We start from the raw sequence: 13348 nt of genomic DNA, 5'->3' as shown, positions 1-13348 counted from the left end.
GTGTTCAATATCCAGCAAATTGTTTACTTCATTGGCTGGTGTGCTGGGAGACGGGCTCCAGTGAATGCATTTGTGAAAATACCACGGGCAAGAAAAAAATCAAAAGAACATAGTGAAATGTTATGTTGGGACATAACACATAGCATCTTGGTGGGGCATTGGTGGCTCATGACTGTCATCCTAGCTACTCAGGAGGCTGAAGTCAGGATCACAGTTTGAAACCAGCCTAGTCAGGAAAGCCCATGAAGGTCTTATCTCCAGGTAACCAGCAAAAAGCCAGAAGTGGAGTGCCATCCAGAAAGAGGAGGAGGAGGAGGAGGAGGAGGAGGAGGAGGGGATACTTCATCTAGTATCTGTCAGTTTGAGGCTGAAGGTGTGCCAACGATGTAGCAATTCCCTTCCATCCTATTCCAACTGTTAGTATGTCATTTAGCATCAGACGTTGTCCTGTGCTTGTCTGTGTGAGAATGGGGAGTTTGCTGGGTCAGGCTGTGGAAGTCCCACCGAATGGCACTGGACTTCACTTCCCTGAGCCTCCATCTCCCTGCCTATACCTCAGGATGCCCCTTTCCTCACAGACACGACTCCATTCTACAGATTGGGAGAGTAAGGCCCAGGGAGTCAGAGTCAGAGAGCCTTGGGTCCCAGCCGGGCTGTGAGTCAGGGTCAGGAGGCAGTCAGGTGTCCTTGGCCCGTGAAAACCTCCCCGACATGACCCCATCAAGCCTGGAGGCTGCCAGTCTCACCTCCTCCCTCCCGACAGCACCCTGAGAGCTGAGGAGCAGCTTTCCAAGTTGGGGGGAGCATATTGGAACAGTTATTGCCATCCTGGGTCCGGTGAGATCCCACGAAGAGCTTTGCTGAGCAACAGGAAACAGCCACCCAGGTAAACAAACGGGTGTGACTCTCTCAGCGCTAGAGAATGAGAGGTACCCAGTGGAAGTGGAAGCAGGAATCTGAACAAATGTTATCAGAACCGTGTTCCAGGTAGTGATCTTCACAGTGGCCTCTATGGATGGATGCACAGGTGTCCACCAGTGAGTATTCAGGCTGAGCACTGGTGGGTGGGTGGCTCACTTCTGTAATCCTAGCTAGCTACTCAGGAGGTTGAGATATGAGAATCATGGTTCAAAACCAGGCTGGGAAGGAAAGTCCATGAGACTCTTATCTTCAAGTAACTGCCTAAAAGTTATCAGTGAAACTGTGGCTCAGGTGGTAGAACACTAGCCTTGAGAGGAAAGAAAGCTCAGGGACAGCAGCTAGGTCCTGAGTTCAAGACCCGATAGTGACCCACAGGGAGGGGACTGATTGGCCTTTGCTTGTCTCAAGGGAAGAGGTGGCTTATTCTGGCCTGGCTCAGCAACCAGAGGCCATGGAGAGCTTCTGGGGCCTCCCGGCCTTGGGTCTGTTGATGCCCAGCAACACTGAATCCATTCTTTTGCCAGCAACTTCATTCAACTCATTGTTCCACTGTGGTCCTGAATGGCGAAATACTTCCCTGCCTTTTAATGGAGAACTCAGCCTGCCCCTGGACTGAGCCACAGTAGGAAGTAGCTTGAACTCCTGGCGTTGAAAGATCAAAGGTCATGTCACACCTCCAGAGATAGGGCCTGCTTTGAAGCCAACATGTTCATTAAATACTGCTATTTATTAACCAGTACTGCTCCGAGATGGTCTACTGTGGTCTGGTTTGTTTTAGGAGGAGGCTTTGGGCACGGGTAGCAATTAACTTTGTGGAAGACACAATCCACATGACTCACCTGTGGGAAGGAGAAGTAAAAGTGGGTGTGTGCAAAATAGGGCAGAAATAGTGCCATGGTTCGTGTCCCAGAAAAATGTCTTGAGGCAGAGAGAACGAGCCGGGGTTCAGAAGTTCAGAAAACCACCTGTGGGGTGCTCCGCTGGCCCTGCGGGGTGCCCAGCCCAGCTGCTTCGCACACAGACAGCTCATTCCACTCTGGAAGCCTTTGGCCAGGCAAGGTTGTAATTATTAATGTCACAAGGAAGCCAAGATGCAGAGAAAGCCCTGGTCGCCCAACAGGAAGCGGTCAACGTAGGTGCAGATTCGTATTTGGACCCAATCCACAGCCATCCCAGACCTTGAGAATCAAGAGGAAGAGAGGCTAGGAAAGAACCAGAGGGAGTCCCAGCTCCCCGTGTCAGCAATTGGCCAAGTACCTATGAGGCTGTAGGCACAGATGAAGCACTGGGCAGATGATGGCGGCTCTGATCTGCCTCCTCGTGGTCCATGGGCCATAATTGTAAGGGTACTATGGAAACTTAAGTAGTGGGTGTGCTGGTGGCTCACGCCTGTAATCCTAGCTACTCTGGAGGCTGAGATGGAAGCCAGCCCATCAGGAAGGTCCATGAGATTCTTCTCTCCAAGTAACCAGCAAGAAGCCAGAAGTGGAGCCACAGCTTCAGTGGTAGAGAAATAGCCACGAGTGAAAAACCTCAGGGACAGGGCCCAGGGCCTGAGTTCAAGCCCTCACTACTGGACAAAAAAGAAAAGGCAGGGGAAGAAAAGGAATGAGGAAGGGAAGAAAGGAGGAAGGGAAGAAAGGAGGGAGGGGGAAAGGAAAGAAGGAAAGAAAAAGAGGGAAGGAAGCCTAAGTATAAAAAGGAGGTTCTTTCCTTTAAAAAGAAGGCTGTGTCTTCTAAACCTGGCAAGGAGAGCGGAAGGATGGTGAAGAATCTTGCACACACATTCTGTATGGTGTGCAAAGGTGTGAAGACGGGCACTGTAGCTTCCCGTCTCTGTTGGGGTCAGCTCAGGGCTCACAGTGGCTGTGAATGAGGTGTCACCATGGCTCTGTGTTGACTAGACCTAAGTCCTGGATACATCATCTTCTTCAGGAACTGAGATTCTCAGGGATGGAATAGCTTTATCCCTACAATTAATGTGGGAGGAGCTGAATTAGGAAACTCAGGCGTATCATCATCTCATAAATGTCTCCAGGGAACAATTACACCCCTTATCTGCATCTGGGATAGGTTCCAGAACATTCCATCGTGCCTGAAACTGCCAACAAAATCTATGTGTACATTTACTCGGTATAGACTCTGTTGATAGTATTTATGTGTACTATGTGTATTAACGTATGTTTAATGGCTATAGTGTTATATTTAGAATATTACACTGGACGATACACATAGATATATGATACCTACCTATATAGATATACACACAAACCATGTTTTCCCTGTCCATACATAGCTATAATAAAGTTTTACTTAAAAATTAAGCACAGTTAAGAGATTAGCAACAAAGGCTAATTAAAACTAGGATAACTCTACTGTAAACATGAATTGTTTATTTCTGGAATTTTCTGCTTATTGTTGTGGTTGATTCAGGAGTTTGAATTCGGGGCTTTACTTACTAAGCAGTCACTGTAGTGTTTTTGGGGGGATGGGGGACTTGGTTAGTTTTCAGATAAGATAAATGTATACTTTAGGTATACATTTGGACTGTGATCCGCCTATTTTAGGCTTCCTAGCATAGCTAAGATGACAGGCATGTATCATCATGCCCAGTTTCTTTCCATTGAGATAGAATCTTGCCAACTTTTGTACCTGGGCTGGCCTGGAACGCTAATCCTCCCAATCTGAGCCTCCCACACAGCTGTGATAATAGGCCTACGCTACTCTACCCAGCTATTGGTTAAGAAGGGGTCTTGTGTGTATATGCTCAGGCATCATCCTTCTGGTCTTAGCCTCCCAAGTAGCTAAGATTATAGGTGTAAACCACCGGCACCTGACTTTCTACATAATATTTTCATGTAATATTGGCTTCAGGAAACTGACCCTCAGAAAGTGAAGTGGGGGGGGGCGGGGAATTATCAGAGAAGCTGGCAAAAGAAGCTCAGGTGATTGAACTGGGGAGGGGCAGTTTGAGATTCTCGGGGATATTTGGTCCCTCTGCGTTTCGAAAGCCCTTCTTGCATGGACAGTGACTAACTCGCAATCAGCTAGAGCCAGTGAGAGTTACACGCGGCAGCTGGCCGCTGAGGACACGGTGTTAGTGCTCACGGGTCATCTGGTGTGAGAGCAAGTGTTGATTGCCGGGAAGATTACTGGGGTCAGCTCTCCTCAAAGACCCAGGATTGAGCCACATGGCTATTGTGGGCTCAACCCCACCCTTGAGCTAAAATCTGTCCTGAAAACTTGACCCTGGCAGAAAATCGGGACACCCCCAGGGGTCTGGGTGTTCTCATCTGAACTTTCCACTCGCCCGAAGCAGATGGGCCCACGTGTTGTCCTTGGCTGTCGGCTACGCTGGAGGCCGAGTACTTGTTCTTAGATATTCCAGTTTACCCGTGGGGTGGAGAGAATGGAACTTGTTTATTATGGGAATGTGCTGCAGACCTAACTTGATGCTAACTTAGCTACTGCGGGGATGCTTGGCCTGCAGTGGATGCTCATTCTTGTCCTAACTTGGCCAAGCTAGGACATACCCGAAGCGATATTCACTTACCACAAGATGTAATGGAGCAGGTGCTCTCCTGAAATGTCACCTAGGTTTGTTTATCTCACAAGGACTCTCCAAATCCTCCTTCCCGTTATAAACACTGACTGTGTGTGTGCAGTGGGAGCAGAATCAACCTTGGATAAGAGGGAGAGCTTGTATGTATCTGTGTGTATCTGTGTGCATACTTATGCATGCCACTACTGGAGGTAGAACTCAGGATCTGTCCCTTAGCTTTTTCACTCCAGGCTGGTGTTCTACCACTTGAGCCACGCCCTACTTCCAGCCTTTTGGTAGAGTCTCACAGACTTTCCTGCCTACACTGCTTTGGATCCTCAGCTCTCGGCCTCCTGAGTAGCTAGGATCACAGGTGTGAGCTGTACACATTAGTGCCCTGCGGAAGAAGACTTTTTCAGCTTTTGGTAATGTGGTATTCATGGATGGAATCTTGCTTTTTATTTTGCAGATTGGACCCCTGGAAGATTACTACCATTTCTATCACAGCAAAACCTTTAAACGTTCAACCGTGAGTAGCAGAGGCCCCCACACTTTGCTCAGGATGGACCCCCAGGTGAGAACCGGCGAGATGCTTCTCTTGAACTTGATCTAACATTGGCTGAATCTGTAATGCATTGTGATTCTAGAAAGACAGTCATTTTCCTTATCTTCTTGGAATAGAACATGACAGAGATGGATGTATCAGACCATCTAAAGGCCTTATCAAACTTAAGAATTGAAATTCTCAGCTGAGTACTGGTGGCTCGTACCTGTAACCCTTGCTACTCAGGAGGCTGAGATCTAAGGACTGAAGTTTGAAGTCAGCCTGGGCAGGAAAGTCCATGAGACTCTTATCACCAGTGGATTTCCAAAAAGCCAGAAGTAGAATTATGATTCAAGTGGTAGAGTGCTAACCTTGCAACCTTGGGATAGCAGCCAGGCTCTGAGTTTAAGCCCCAGGATTGGCACACACCAAAAAGCAATAAATAAAAATATTATCAAAATATGCTATAATCATAAGAGAGAGAGATGTGAATGTTACCCATAAAACAAATCCCCAGGCATTTCAAATGAGAAGTGTACTAATGAAAGGAGGTGACTCTCATAATGTATCTTTGTGTGTAGATGCACGCATGTGCATGTGTGCCAGTAGTGGGATTTGAACTCAAGGCCTCATGCTCTTGCATACCCTTTTCTGCTTAAGGCTAATGCTCTGCCATTTGCACCACCCTTCCCCCCACCCCCACTTTTGGCTTTTTGCTACTTAATTGGAAACAAAAGTCTCTTGCATTTATCTGCCCAGGCTGCCTTTGAACCACGATCCTCACATCTCAGCCTCCTAAGTAGCTAGGATTACAGGCGTGAGCCCCCAATACCAGATTAAAGATTAAAATCTGCAAAGCAAGTCACTAAGCACTGGGCTGGGCTCTTCGGCTGGTAGCAGAATTCTTCCAGCTCCTCTCAGAGAACGCTTCTAATTACGTCTCCGTGGGAAAAGGGCTTCTTGGTGTGGTTCCTAACCACTCAGTGGCAATGACTGACAGCCAGAACAGGAGGGTGAGGTGGCTCATGCTGGGTCCTATACTGACCTGCCCTTCCCAGGGCCCCTGGCCTTGGGCACCAGAGGACGTCCCAGGGAGTCCATCTGCATGGAGTTTCATGTACATGGGCCATGAAAAGACACACAGACGTGTGTGTGTGTGTGTGTGCACGCGTGCGCGCGCACGCCAGTCCTGGACTTGATTTCAGGGCGCTGTCCCTGAACTCTTTTGCGTAAGGCTATATAGCACTGTACCACTTGAGCCACACAACTCCACGTGCAGCTTTTTTGGGTAGTAAATGGGAGATACGAGTCTCACAGACTTTCCTGCTTGGGCTGGCTTTGAACCACCATCCTCTTAACTTGGCCTTCTAAGGAACTAGGCTTACAGGCTCGAGCCACCGGCACCCGGCTGACAGACATATTTTGAATATACTTCTGAATTCATTTTCAAGGTGGATGGATGAGTGGGTAGCTGAACAGACTGCTAGAGAGAAGTATGAGTGAGCGAGTGGCTGGCTGGCAGCGTAGATATCTGGATATATAGATAGATGCATAGAAAGAGACAACATTGTGAAAATCCCAAGCTTTTTCACACACACACACACACACACACACACACACACACACACACACACACAGGTCTTGGGGCTTGAACTTAGAACCTGGGCACTGTTCCCTTAGTGTTTTTGGCTCCAAGCTGGCATTCTACCACTTGAACCACACCTCTGCTTCTGGCTTTGTGGGGGGAGTTAATTGGAGATAAAAGTCTCACAGACTTTCCTGTCTGGGCTGGGTTTGAACTACGATCCTGAGTAGCCAGGGCTACAGGCGTGAGCTGCCAGCACCCAGCCATTGTGAGCGAGTGTAAATGCAGAAATTGGACCCGGACACTGGTGAGTCCACCGTAAAGCAGGGACAGGAGATGGTGGTGAGCGATGTAGGCAGGTGACAAGGGACGGGAGGCTCAGTCTTTTACTTCTTCATGTCAGAGCCGCTTGTACCTCTGAAGGACAGTGTTTACTTTGTGTTCCTGGGGGAAACAGAAGGAAGTATATACTTTCCAGGCAAAGGCTCTGGCAGTTAAACCTTTTTTCAAATTAAAAATCAAAATCCCTTTTGCACAGTTTCCTAATAAAGCTCCTGGCATGGCTGCTATCAAAGCATCCTGCTAATAAAGAAGAAAGAGGAAAAAATATAAACAGCCGGACAGCCCAGCCCAGCCTGGAGCCTCCACGTGATTGGCTGATTGTCTCCTACAATTCTAATTAAATTTTTGCCCCAGAGAAAAACATATAGACATCTGAACCAATTATGAATTCAGAATCTCAACCGCCATACCTCTTTTACATGCGGCTAGTTTCCAGGCGAGCCTGATCAATTAGTATTTACTTTGCCTAGTTATTTCCAATTAACTGTTTGGCCAAATTAGCTGTTTTTATGTAAGCCTTTAGTGTTCTCTTGTGTGGCAGCGAGCTGAACCATTTTCCTACATTTGTGTGCCTCAACATCTGGAGACTTGGGTAATTAATATTATTAACAAAAGGAAAAGATGATTTAATATTATCCAGAGGCATTGGAATGTGAGCTTGTTGGTGTATTGGAATGACCAAACTGGAAATGAATGTGATAGGATAAAGTTCAATGGGATACAGATGGCGTTTTATTTTAATTAGCTCCAGTCTCCATTGTATAAAAGAGCTTTGATAAGTGGCAGGATTTACAACATTGTGTAAAAACTGATAGGATGTGTATTTATCTAAATCCATGCTCTTTCTCCTCTCCTTCCACTCTTCCTCCTCCTCCTCCTCCTGCTCTCCCTCCTCCTGATCTTCTTCACTTCCTCTTCTTTCCACTCTTCCTCTTCTCCTCCTCTTCCTCCTCCTGTTCTTCCTCACCTCCTCCTGCTTCTACTCCTCCGTCTCCTCTTGCTCTTCCTTTCCTCCTCCTTTTCCTGCTCTTCCTCTTCTCTTCCTCCTACTCTTCCTTGTACTCCTCCTCCTGCTCTTCCTCTTCTCCACTTCCTCCCTTCCTCTCCTCCTCCTCTTGCTCTTCCTTTCCCCCTCTTCTTCTCCTCCTCCTGTTCATCCTCTTCTTCTCCTGCACTTCCTCTTCATCCTCTTCCTCCTCTCCTTCTTCTTCCTCCTCTTCCTCCTGTTCTCTCCTCCTTCCGCGTTCGTCCTTGCTTCCTCCTCTACTGCTTCTGCTTCTTGTTCTTCTCCTCCTCCTCTTCCTCCTCTTCTTTCTTTCCTCTTCCAGCTGCTCTTCCTCCTGCTGCTCCTCCTTCCTCCTCTTCCTCTCCTCTTCCTCATCTCCTTTCCCTCTCCCTTTCCCTTCCCTCATAACGGAGGAGGAGAACCTTATGGATGTTAGACAAGCACTGTACCACTAAGCGTGTGCATGCATGCACACACACACACACACACACACACACACTGTTATCAGTGATCTCACGCCACCAGCGCCATGATTTTCCTAGCGTTGTGGTGATCACCTTTCCTGGCTTTCCGTGTCTTGGGGAAGGGCCGCCTTGCAGCGATGGCCGGAGCGGCGCTGGATCACGGGCGGAATGTTCTCCGCGCACTGTTCTCTGGGTTTTCCAAGGGCTGTCATTTAAGCTAACTGAAAGCATTTGTTTTTTAACTTGTTCTTTTGCCAAAAGTCTGGAGCAGGGTGGATGTGAGCGATGTCTCAGCCAATGGCTGAAAGGCCTCACGGGTTTGTTTTTTTTAATTGCTTGTTCAGATTCGGTTCCAAGCTGGCTTCTAGTTAGACGTTGTTGCCGGAGTCTTCCAAATCTTACATTTTAGCCCGATGAGTCGAGTTCAGCCCTTTCCTTCTCTTCTGTGCTCAGCCCGATGGGGGATGGGAATGGCTGGATAAGGATATTATTGGGGACCCCCACCCCGCCCCCGTGGTTCTTCCCGGTCAGTGGGAGCCTTTGGTTTGATGTGCATGTCTATGCTTTAAGCCTCCACAGTGGAAAATTTGATTTCAGGGCCTAGAGTCGGTATTCCCTCTTGCAGGATGGGACTTTACCCTCCGCCCCGCCCAGAGTTTAATTTGAGCTCAGGTTTCAGTCCAATAGTGAGGTAACTTTTTTCAGCAGATCTTTCCATTAAGCACAGATGGAATTTTATCTGACAGTTGTGTGCACTGGAGCTGCACGAAGTGCAAACAAACAAGACGTTCCTGGCGAGGCACAGGGGCACACACACGGACAATGAGTGACCAAACCCCAGCCCAGGGACTGGATGCAGAGCACGCAGCTGCGGCCGCCAGGGCTAGATCTGAGCTGACCTCCCCCGAGGTCTCCACTGCCCACACGCTGTGGTCTTCTTCTCTTTTCAATCCAGTGTGACCTAATCTAGTGGAGTGGCTACTGTGCTTTGGTGGCTCATGCCTGTCATCCTAGCTACTCAGGAGACCGAGATCTGAAGATCATGGTTCCAAGCCAGCCCAGACAGAAGAGTCTGGGAAACTCTGCTCTCCAATGAACCACCAAAAAGCTGAAAGTGGAACTGTATTCAAGTGGCAGAATGCTAGCCTTAAGCCAAAAAAATCTCAAGGACGGCTTCCAGGCTCTAAGTTCAAGCCTCAGGACTGGCGCACACACACAAGAGTTTGAATTTTACAATATATACCTTGAATGCCAGGGATTTATCTTTGCACCTTCATGCAGGTATTTCAATGGCTTCACAGGGCCAGCACATTGCCAGCTCCGTGCTCTGTCTCTGTCTCCCAAGGTGGCACCCATCTAGCGCTGTTCTGTGGCTTCAACTGGGCAGCAGCCCTCGGTTCCCTCAGTGCTGACCCTGCCCGTGTCCTGCGTACCCCTCACCTGACCCACAGCACGGCCCTCCTGATGCCTTCCTCCTCAATCCCACAATGCACTCTGCACATAGGAGAGGGGGAGGGGAAGATCGCATAAAACGCACCAGGACACCAGTCCCTGGGATGTCCTGCTCCGACTTCTTTACCCTCTTTGGTCAGCTGTGGCCCCCTGACCCCTCCTATGCTGGTGAGACCGGTTAATTCAGTTTGTTCAGGAACTGGTCAGTGACACAGAGACAGGGCTGGCCCCCTGGGGCCCTGCAGATCATTCCTGGCAGCGATGTATATGGCCAGCTGGGAGCAGGCAAAGGAAGGAGGCTGGGAAGGCTAGCTGGCCTGGCCCGTAGGTGCTCTGAGGAAGAGGAGCCCGAGCTGCCAAGAAAATTGTCAAGGCAATCACTTGCTGAGGCAATAAGAAGTTCGTGTGTACTGTACCAGGACTTGAACTCAGGGCCTCTGGCTCTTGCTTGGCTTATTTCACTTCAGGCTAGCACTCTACTATGTTTTCACTTCTAGCTCTTTTGCTGGTTAATGGCAGTTAACAGTCTCTCAGCTTTATCGGCTGGGGTTGGCTTCAAGCTGAGATAGATCATCGGATCTCAGCTTCCTGATTAGCTGAGATTTTAGGCGCCTAACTTCAAATATGCAGTTCTTGTGAGCAGAGACCACGTCGCATTTGCGTTTGCTCCTTTACAGGTCTGGCAGCTACCCAGTAAAGAGATGGATGTTTAGGAAATATTGATGGAAATGTAGCTCACTTTTCACTTGTAAGTTATCTCAGTCATCCTTAACCTAGCACCTTACTTCTGTGTAACTATTTTGGTTATAAATTGTGGGCTATCTTGGTTGATTGGAGTGTTGACTAGTGTCTGACTTCACAGGTGTGTTAGAGAGCTATGGTGACAAAGTCCTCGGCTGGGAGACTCAAAACAGCAGACACAGCCAGGTGCTGGTGGCTCACGCCTGTAATCCTAGCTACTCAGGAGGCTGAGATCTGAGGATCAAGGTTCAAAGCTAGCCCAGGTAGGAAAGCCCATGAGACTCTTATCTCCAATGAACCACCAGAACACCGGAAATGGAGCTGTGGCTCACAGTGGTAGATCACTTAGCCTTGAGCAAAGAGCTCAGGGATAGCACCCAAGCCCCGAGTTTAAGCCCCACAACAGTAGACATTTGTTGTCTTCAATGGAGTCAGAGAGGAAGGCATGGTCAGGGCTGGATTCTTCGATAGGCTTCTTGCTGTCCTGCTGGGTCCTTACACAGTCCCTCCCAGCATGTGTTGGTGTCCAAATCTCCTCCTCCTCTTCTTCTTCTTTTTTTTTTAAATAAGTTTTTTTATTGTGAAAATACTGTACAGAGGGGTTACAATTACCTGAGCAAGGAAATGAGTACATTTCTGATCCAGCATTGCTGTCTCCTCCTTTGCTTTTCCCCTCCTCCCTTCCCTCCCCACCTCTACAACTACACTTCCCCCTCTCCTCCTCTTCTGAGAACACTGATCAGATTGGAGAGGGGCCTATCCTAATGACCTCATTTTAACACCGCTATCTGTACAGTCTGTCTCCAGGGACTGGGGGCGTGGCCTTGTGGTAGCACACGGCCCTGGCCAGCTCCAAGCTCTGGTTCCACCCTGCTATCACATTCCCGGCCACTGGGGCTTAGGGGTGGATGTCACCACAAGCCCTTGGGGAGGTGACGCTGCTCAGCCATAGCAGTCGAGGAAACTGGACTGTGGATGCTGTTCTGTGGTCTGGGATTGGAGGCCGCTGGGAGGGCTGGGGACAAGTTTATGAGTGAATGAACGGCTTTCATTTCCCAAAGTGCTTTAAAAAAATGTAAAAAAGAAGAATTGTGCCAGTACTGGGCCTTGAACTCAGGGCCTTACATTCTCTGGTAGTTTTTTTCTTTTTTCTTTGCTCAAAGGCTAGTACTCTACCACTTGAACCATACCTCCACTTCTGGCCTTTTTCTTAAAAAAAAAACTGATTCATTGGAGATAAGAGTCTCTTGGATTTATCTGCCTGGGTTGGCTTTGAACTCTGATCCTCAGGTATCAGCCTCCTGAGTAGCTAGGATGACAGGCGTGAGTCCCTGGTGCCCCGCAAAGTGGCCTTCACTTTGATAAAGCCTGGGGGTACGGGGGGGCCTGGAGGCATGATCTGTCTTCTTTGAGGACAGCTGTGTATGGTCTGAAGAGCCGATGCTGGGCTCAGCAGTCCCAGGCAGCAGGGGTTTCAAAACAGTTTGACAGCTTGATTGAAATGTGTGCTCTGCTCTGGGAGCCTGCGCAGAGCCCTGGGGACAGGGCAGGGATTCCCAGAAAGCCTTTCCTCCCCCTTGGCTTTCTTCAGACCAAACATTTGTGTAGGAATCTCCAGCTCGGGAGGAGTCGCTGGAGCCTCACCTGGGCACCGCTGCTCACAAGATGGCTTTGGATGCAGCGCCAGCCCGGATGTTTTGTTTTTTTTCTCCTTCTCTTTGTGACATTGTCTCTGGGGAGAAAGTTTCAAAACATGTTTGTCACTGCTTGTCACAGCCAGGAGCAGGGTTGTCAGGCGAGCTGCGGATCTGCCAGCGAGCTCAGGGCATTCCAGGAAACAGGATGTGGCCCGAAGAGGCTCACTGAGACGGTATCAGCAAAGGTCAACAGCAGCACTGAGGTGACCTTTGACACTGGCGTGCCGTGTCCTTGACTGTGACCTTGACAAAGCTCCTCTACCTGGCTTGTGCCTTGGCCTCTTTATGAGCTGTCTTTTAGTCTTATCTTCAGAAGCACATTCTGCAGAAGCCTCATTTGAACTTGACTCCATGGAAGGAAGTTGGAGAAGGGTTTATCTATAAAGCAAAATGTGGGACTGAGAGTGCAGCTTGTGTAGCGTGTGCAAAGGTCCTGAGGACAATCCCCAGCACAGCAAAAAAAAAAAAAAAAAAGCGTTGCTATTTATGTCAAGTTGACATGATCATGAATCTCTTTCCCCGGGCCTAGAACTTTCTAGGACCAATATGATGCCTGTGTAGTAGGAAATAGACAAATAGAAAATGGGTAAAAGGGCCAAGTACAACACTGGTGGTTCACTCCTATAATCCCAACTACTCAGGAGGTTAAGACATGGAGGATCAAAGTGTAAAGCCAGCCAGGTCAGAAAAGTCTCAGAGGTTTTCTAATGAAACAGCAGAAATGTCAGGCTGAGGATGTGACTCAGGTAGTAAAGTGCTAGCAAAAAAAAAAAATGATAAAAAGGAAAGAGTCTGAATAAAGTTTCATCTTCAAAATAGCTCCAAAGAAATCAAAACCCTTCATTCCATTTGCTGATGGAAATGATTTGTATCTGGGCCAGAAGTGGCATTCGGCAAACACCCTCGCCTCCAACCCGCTCAGAGTGGGTTTCCCACTGAAAACCCAGCAAGTGGCACCCGCTGATTCCGAAGCATGGTTTTCAAAGCCTGTGTGTGGCTGCAGCATATTCAACCTGAAGTGTGTTCGTGTTGAACATCTGAAGCGTGACTTCCGT

General features: G+C 48.5%; 1 protein-coding gene across 1 annotated transcript in view; it reads left to right on the top strand.

Moving 5' to 3' along the window:
* Positions 1 to 1670: 1670 nt before the first annotated feature.
* The window catches only part of Pcsk6 (proprotein convertase subtilisin/kexin type 6), a 73659-nt gene continuing 61981 nt past the window's right edge, over positions 1671 to 13348 (top strand). The window contains exons 1-3 of the mRNA XM_013011895.1: positions 1671 to 1688; positions 2995 to 3054; positions 4932 to 5036. Of these exons, the coding sequence (XP_012867349.1) occupies positions 1671 to 1688; positions 2995 to 3054; positions 4932 to 5036 (183 nt within the window). The remainder of the gene's footprint in view (positions 1689 to 2994; positions 3055 to 4931; positions 5037 to 13348) is intronic.

Source organism: Dipodomys ordii, unplaced genomic scaffold (assembly GCF_000151885.1).
Source record: "Dipodomys ordii isolate 6190 unplaced genomic scaffold, Dord_2.0 Scaffold15, whole genome shotgun sequence".
NCBI lineage: Eukaryota > Metazoa > Chordata > Mammalia > Rodentia > Heteromyidae > Dipodomys > Dipodomys ordii.
Note: the sequence above shows the minus strand (reverse complement) of the source record. Positions and strands in the feature narration are given on the sequence as shown.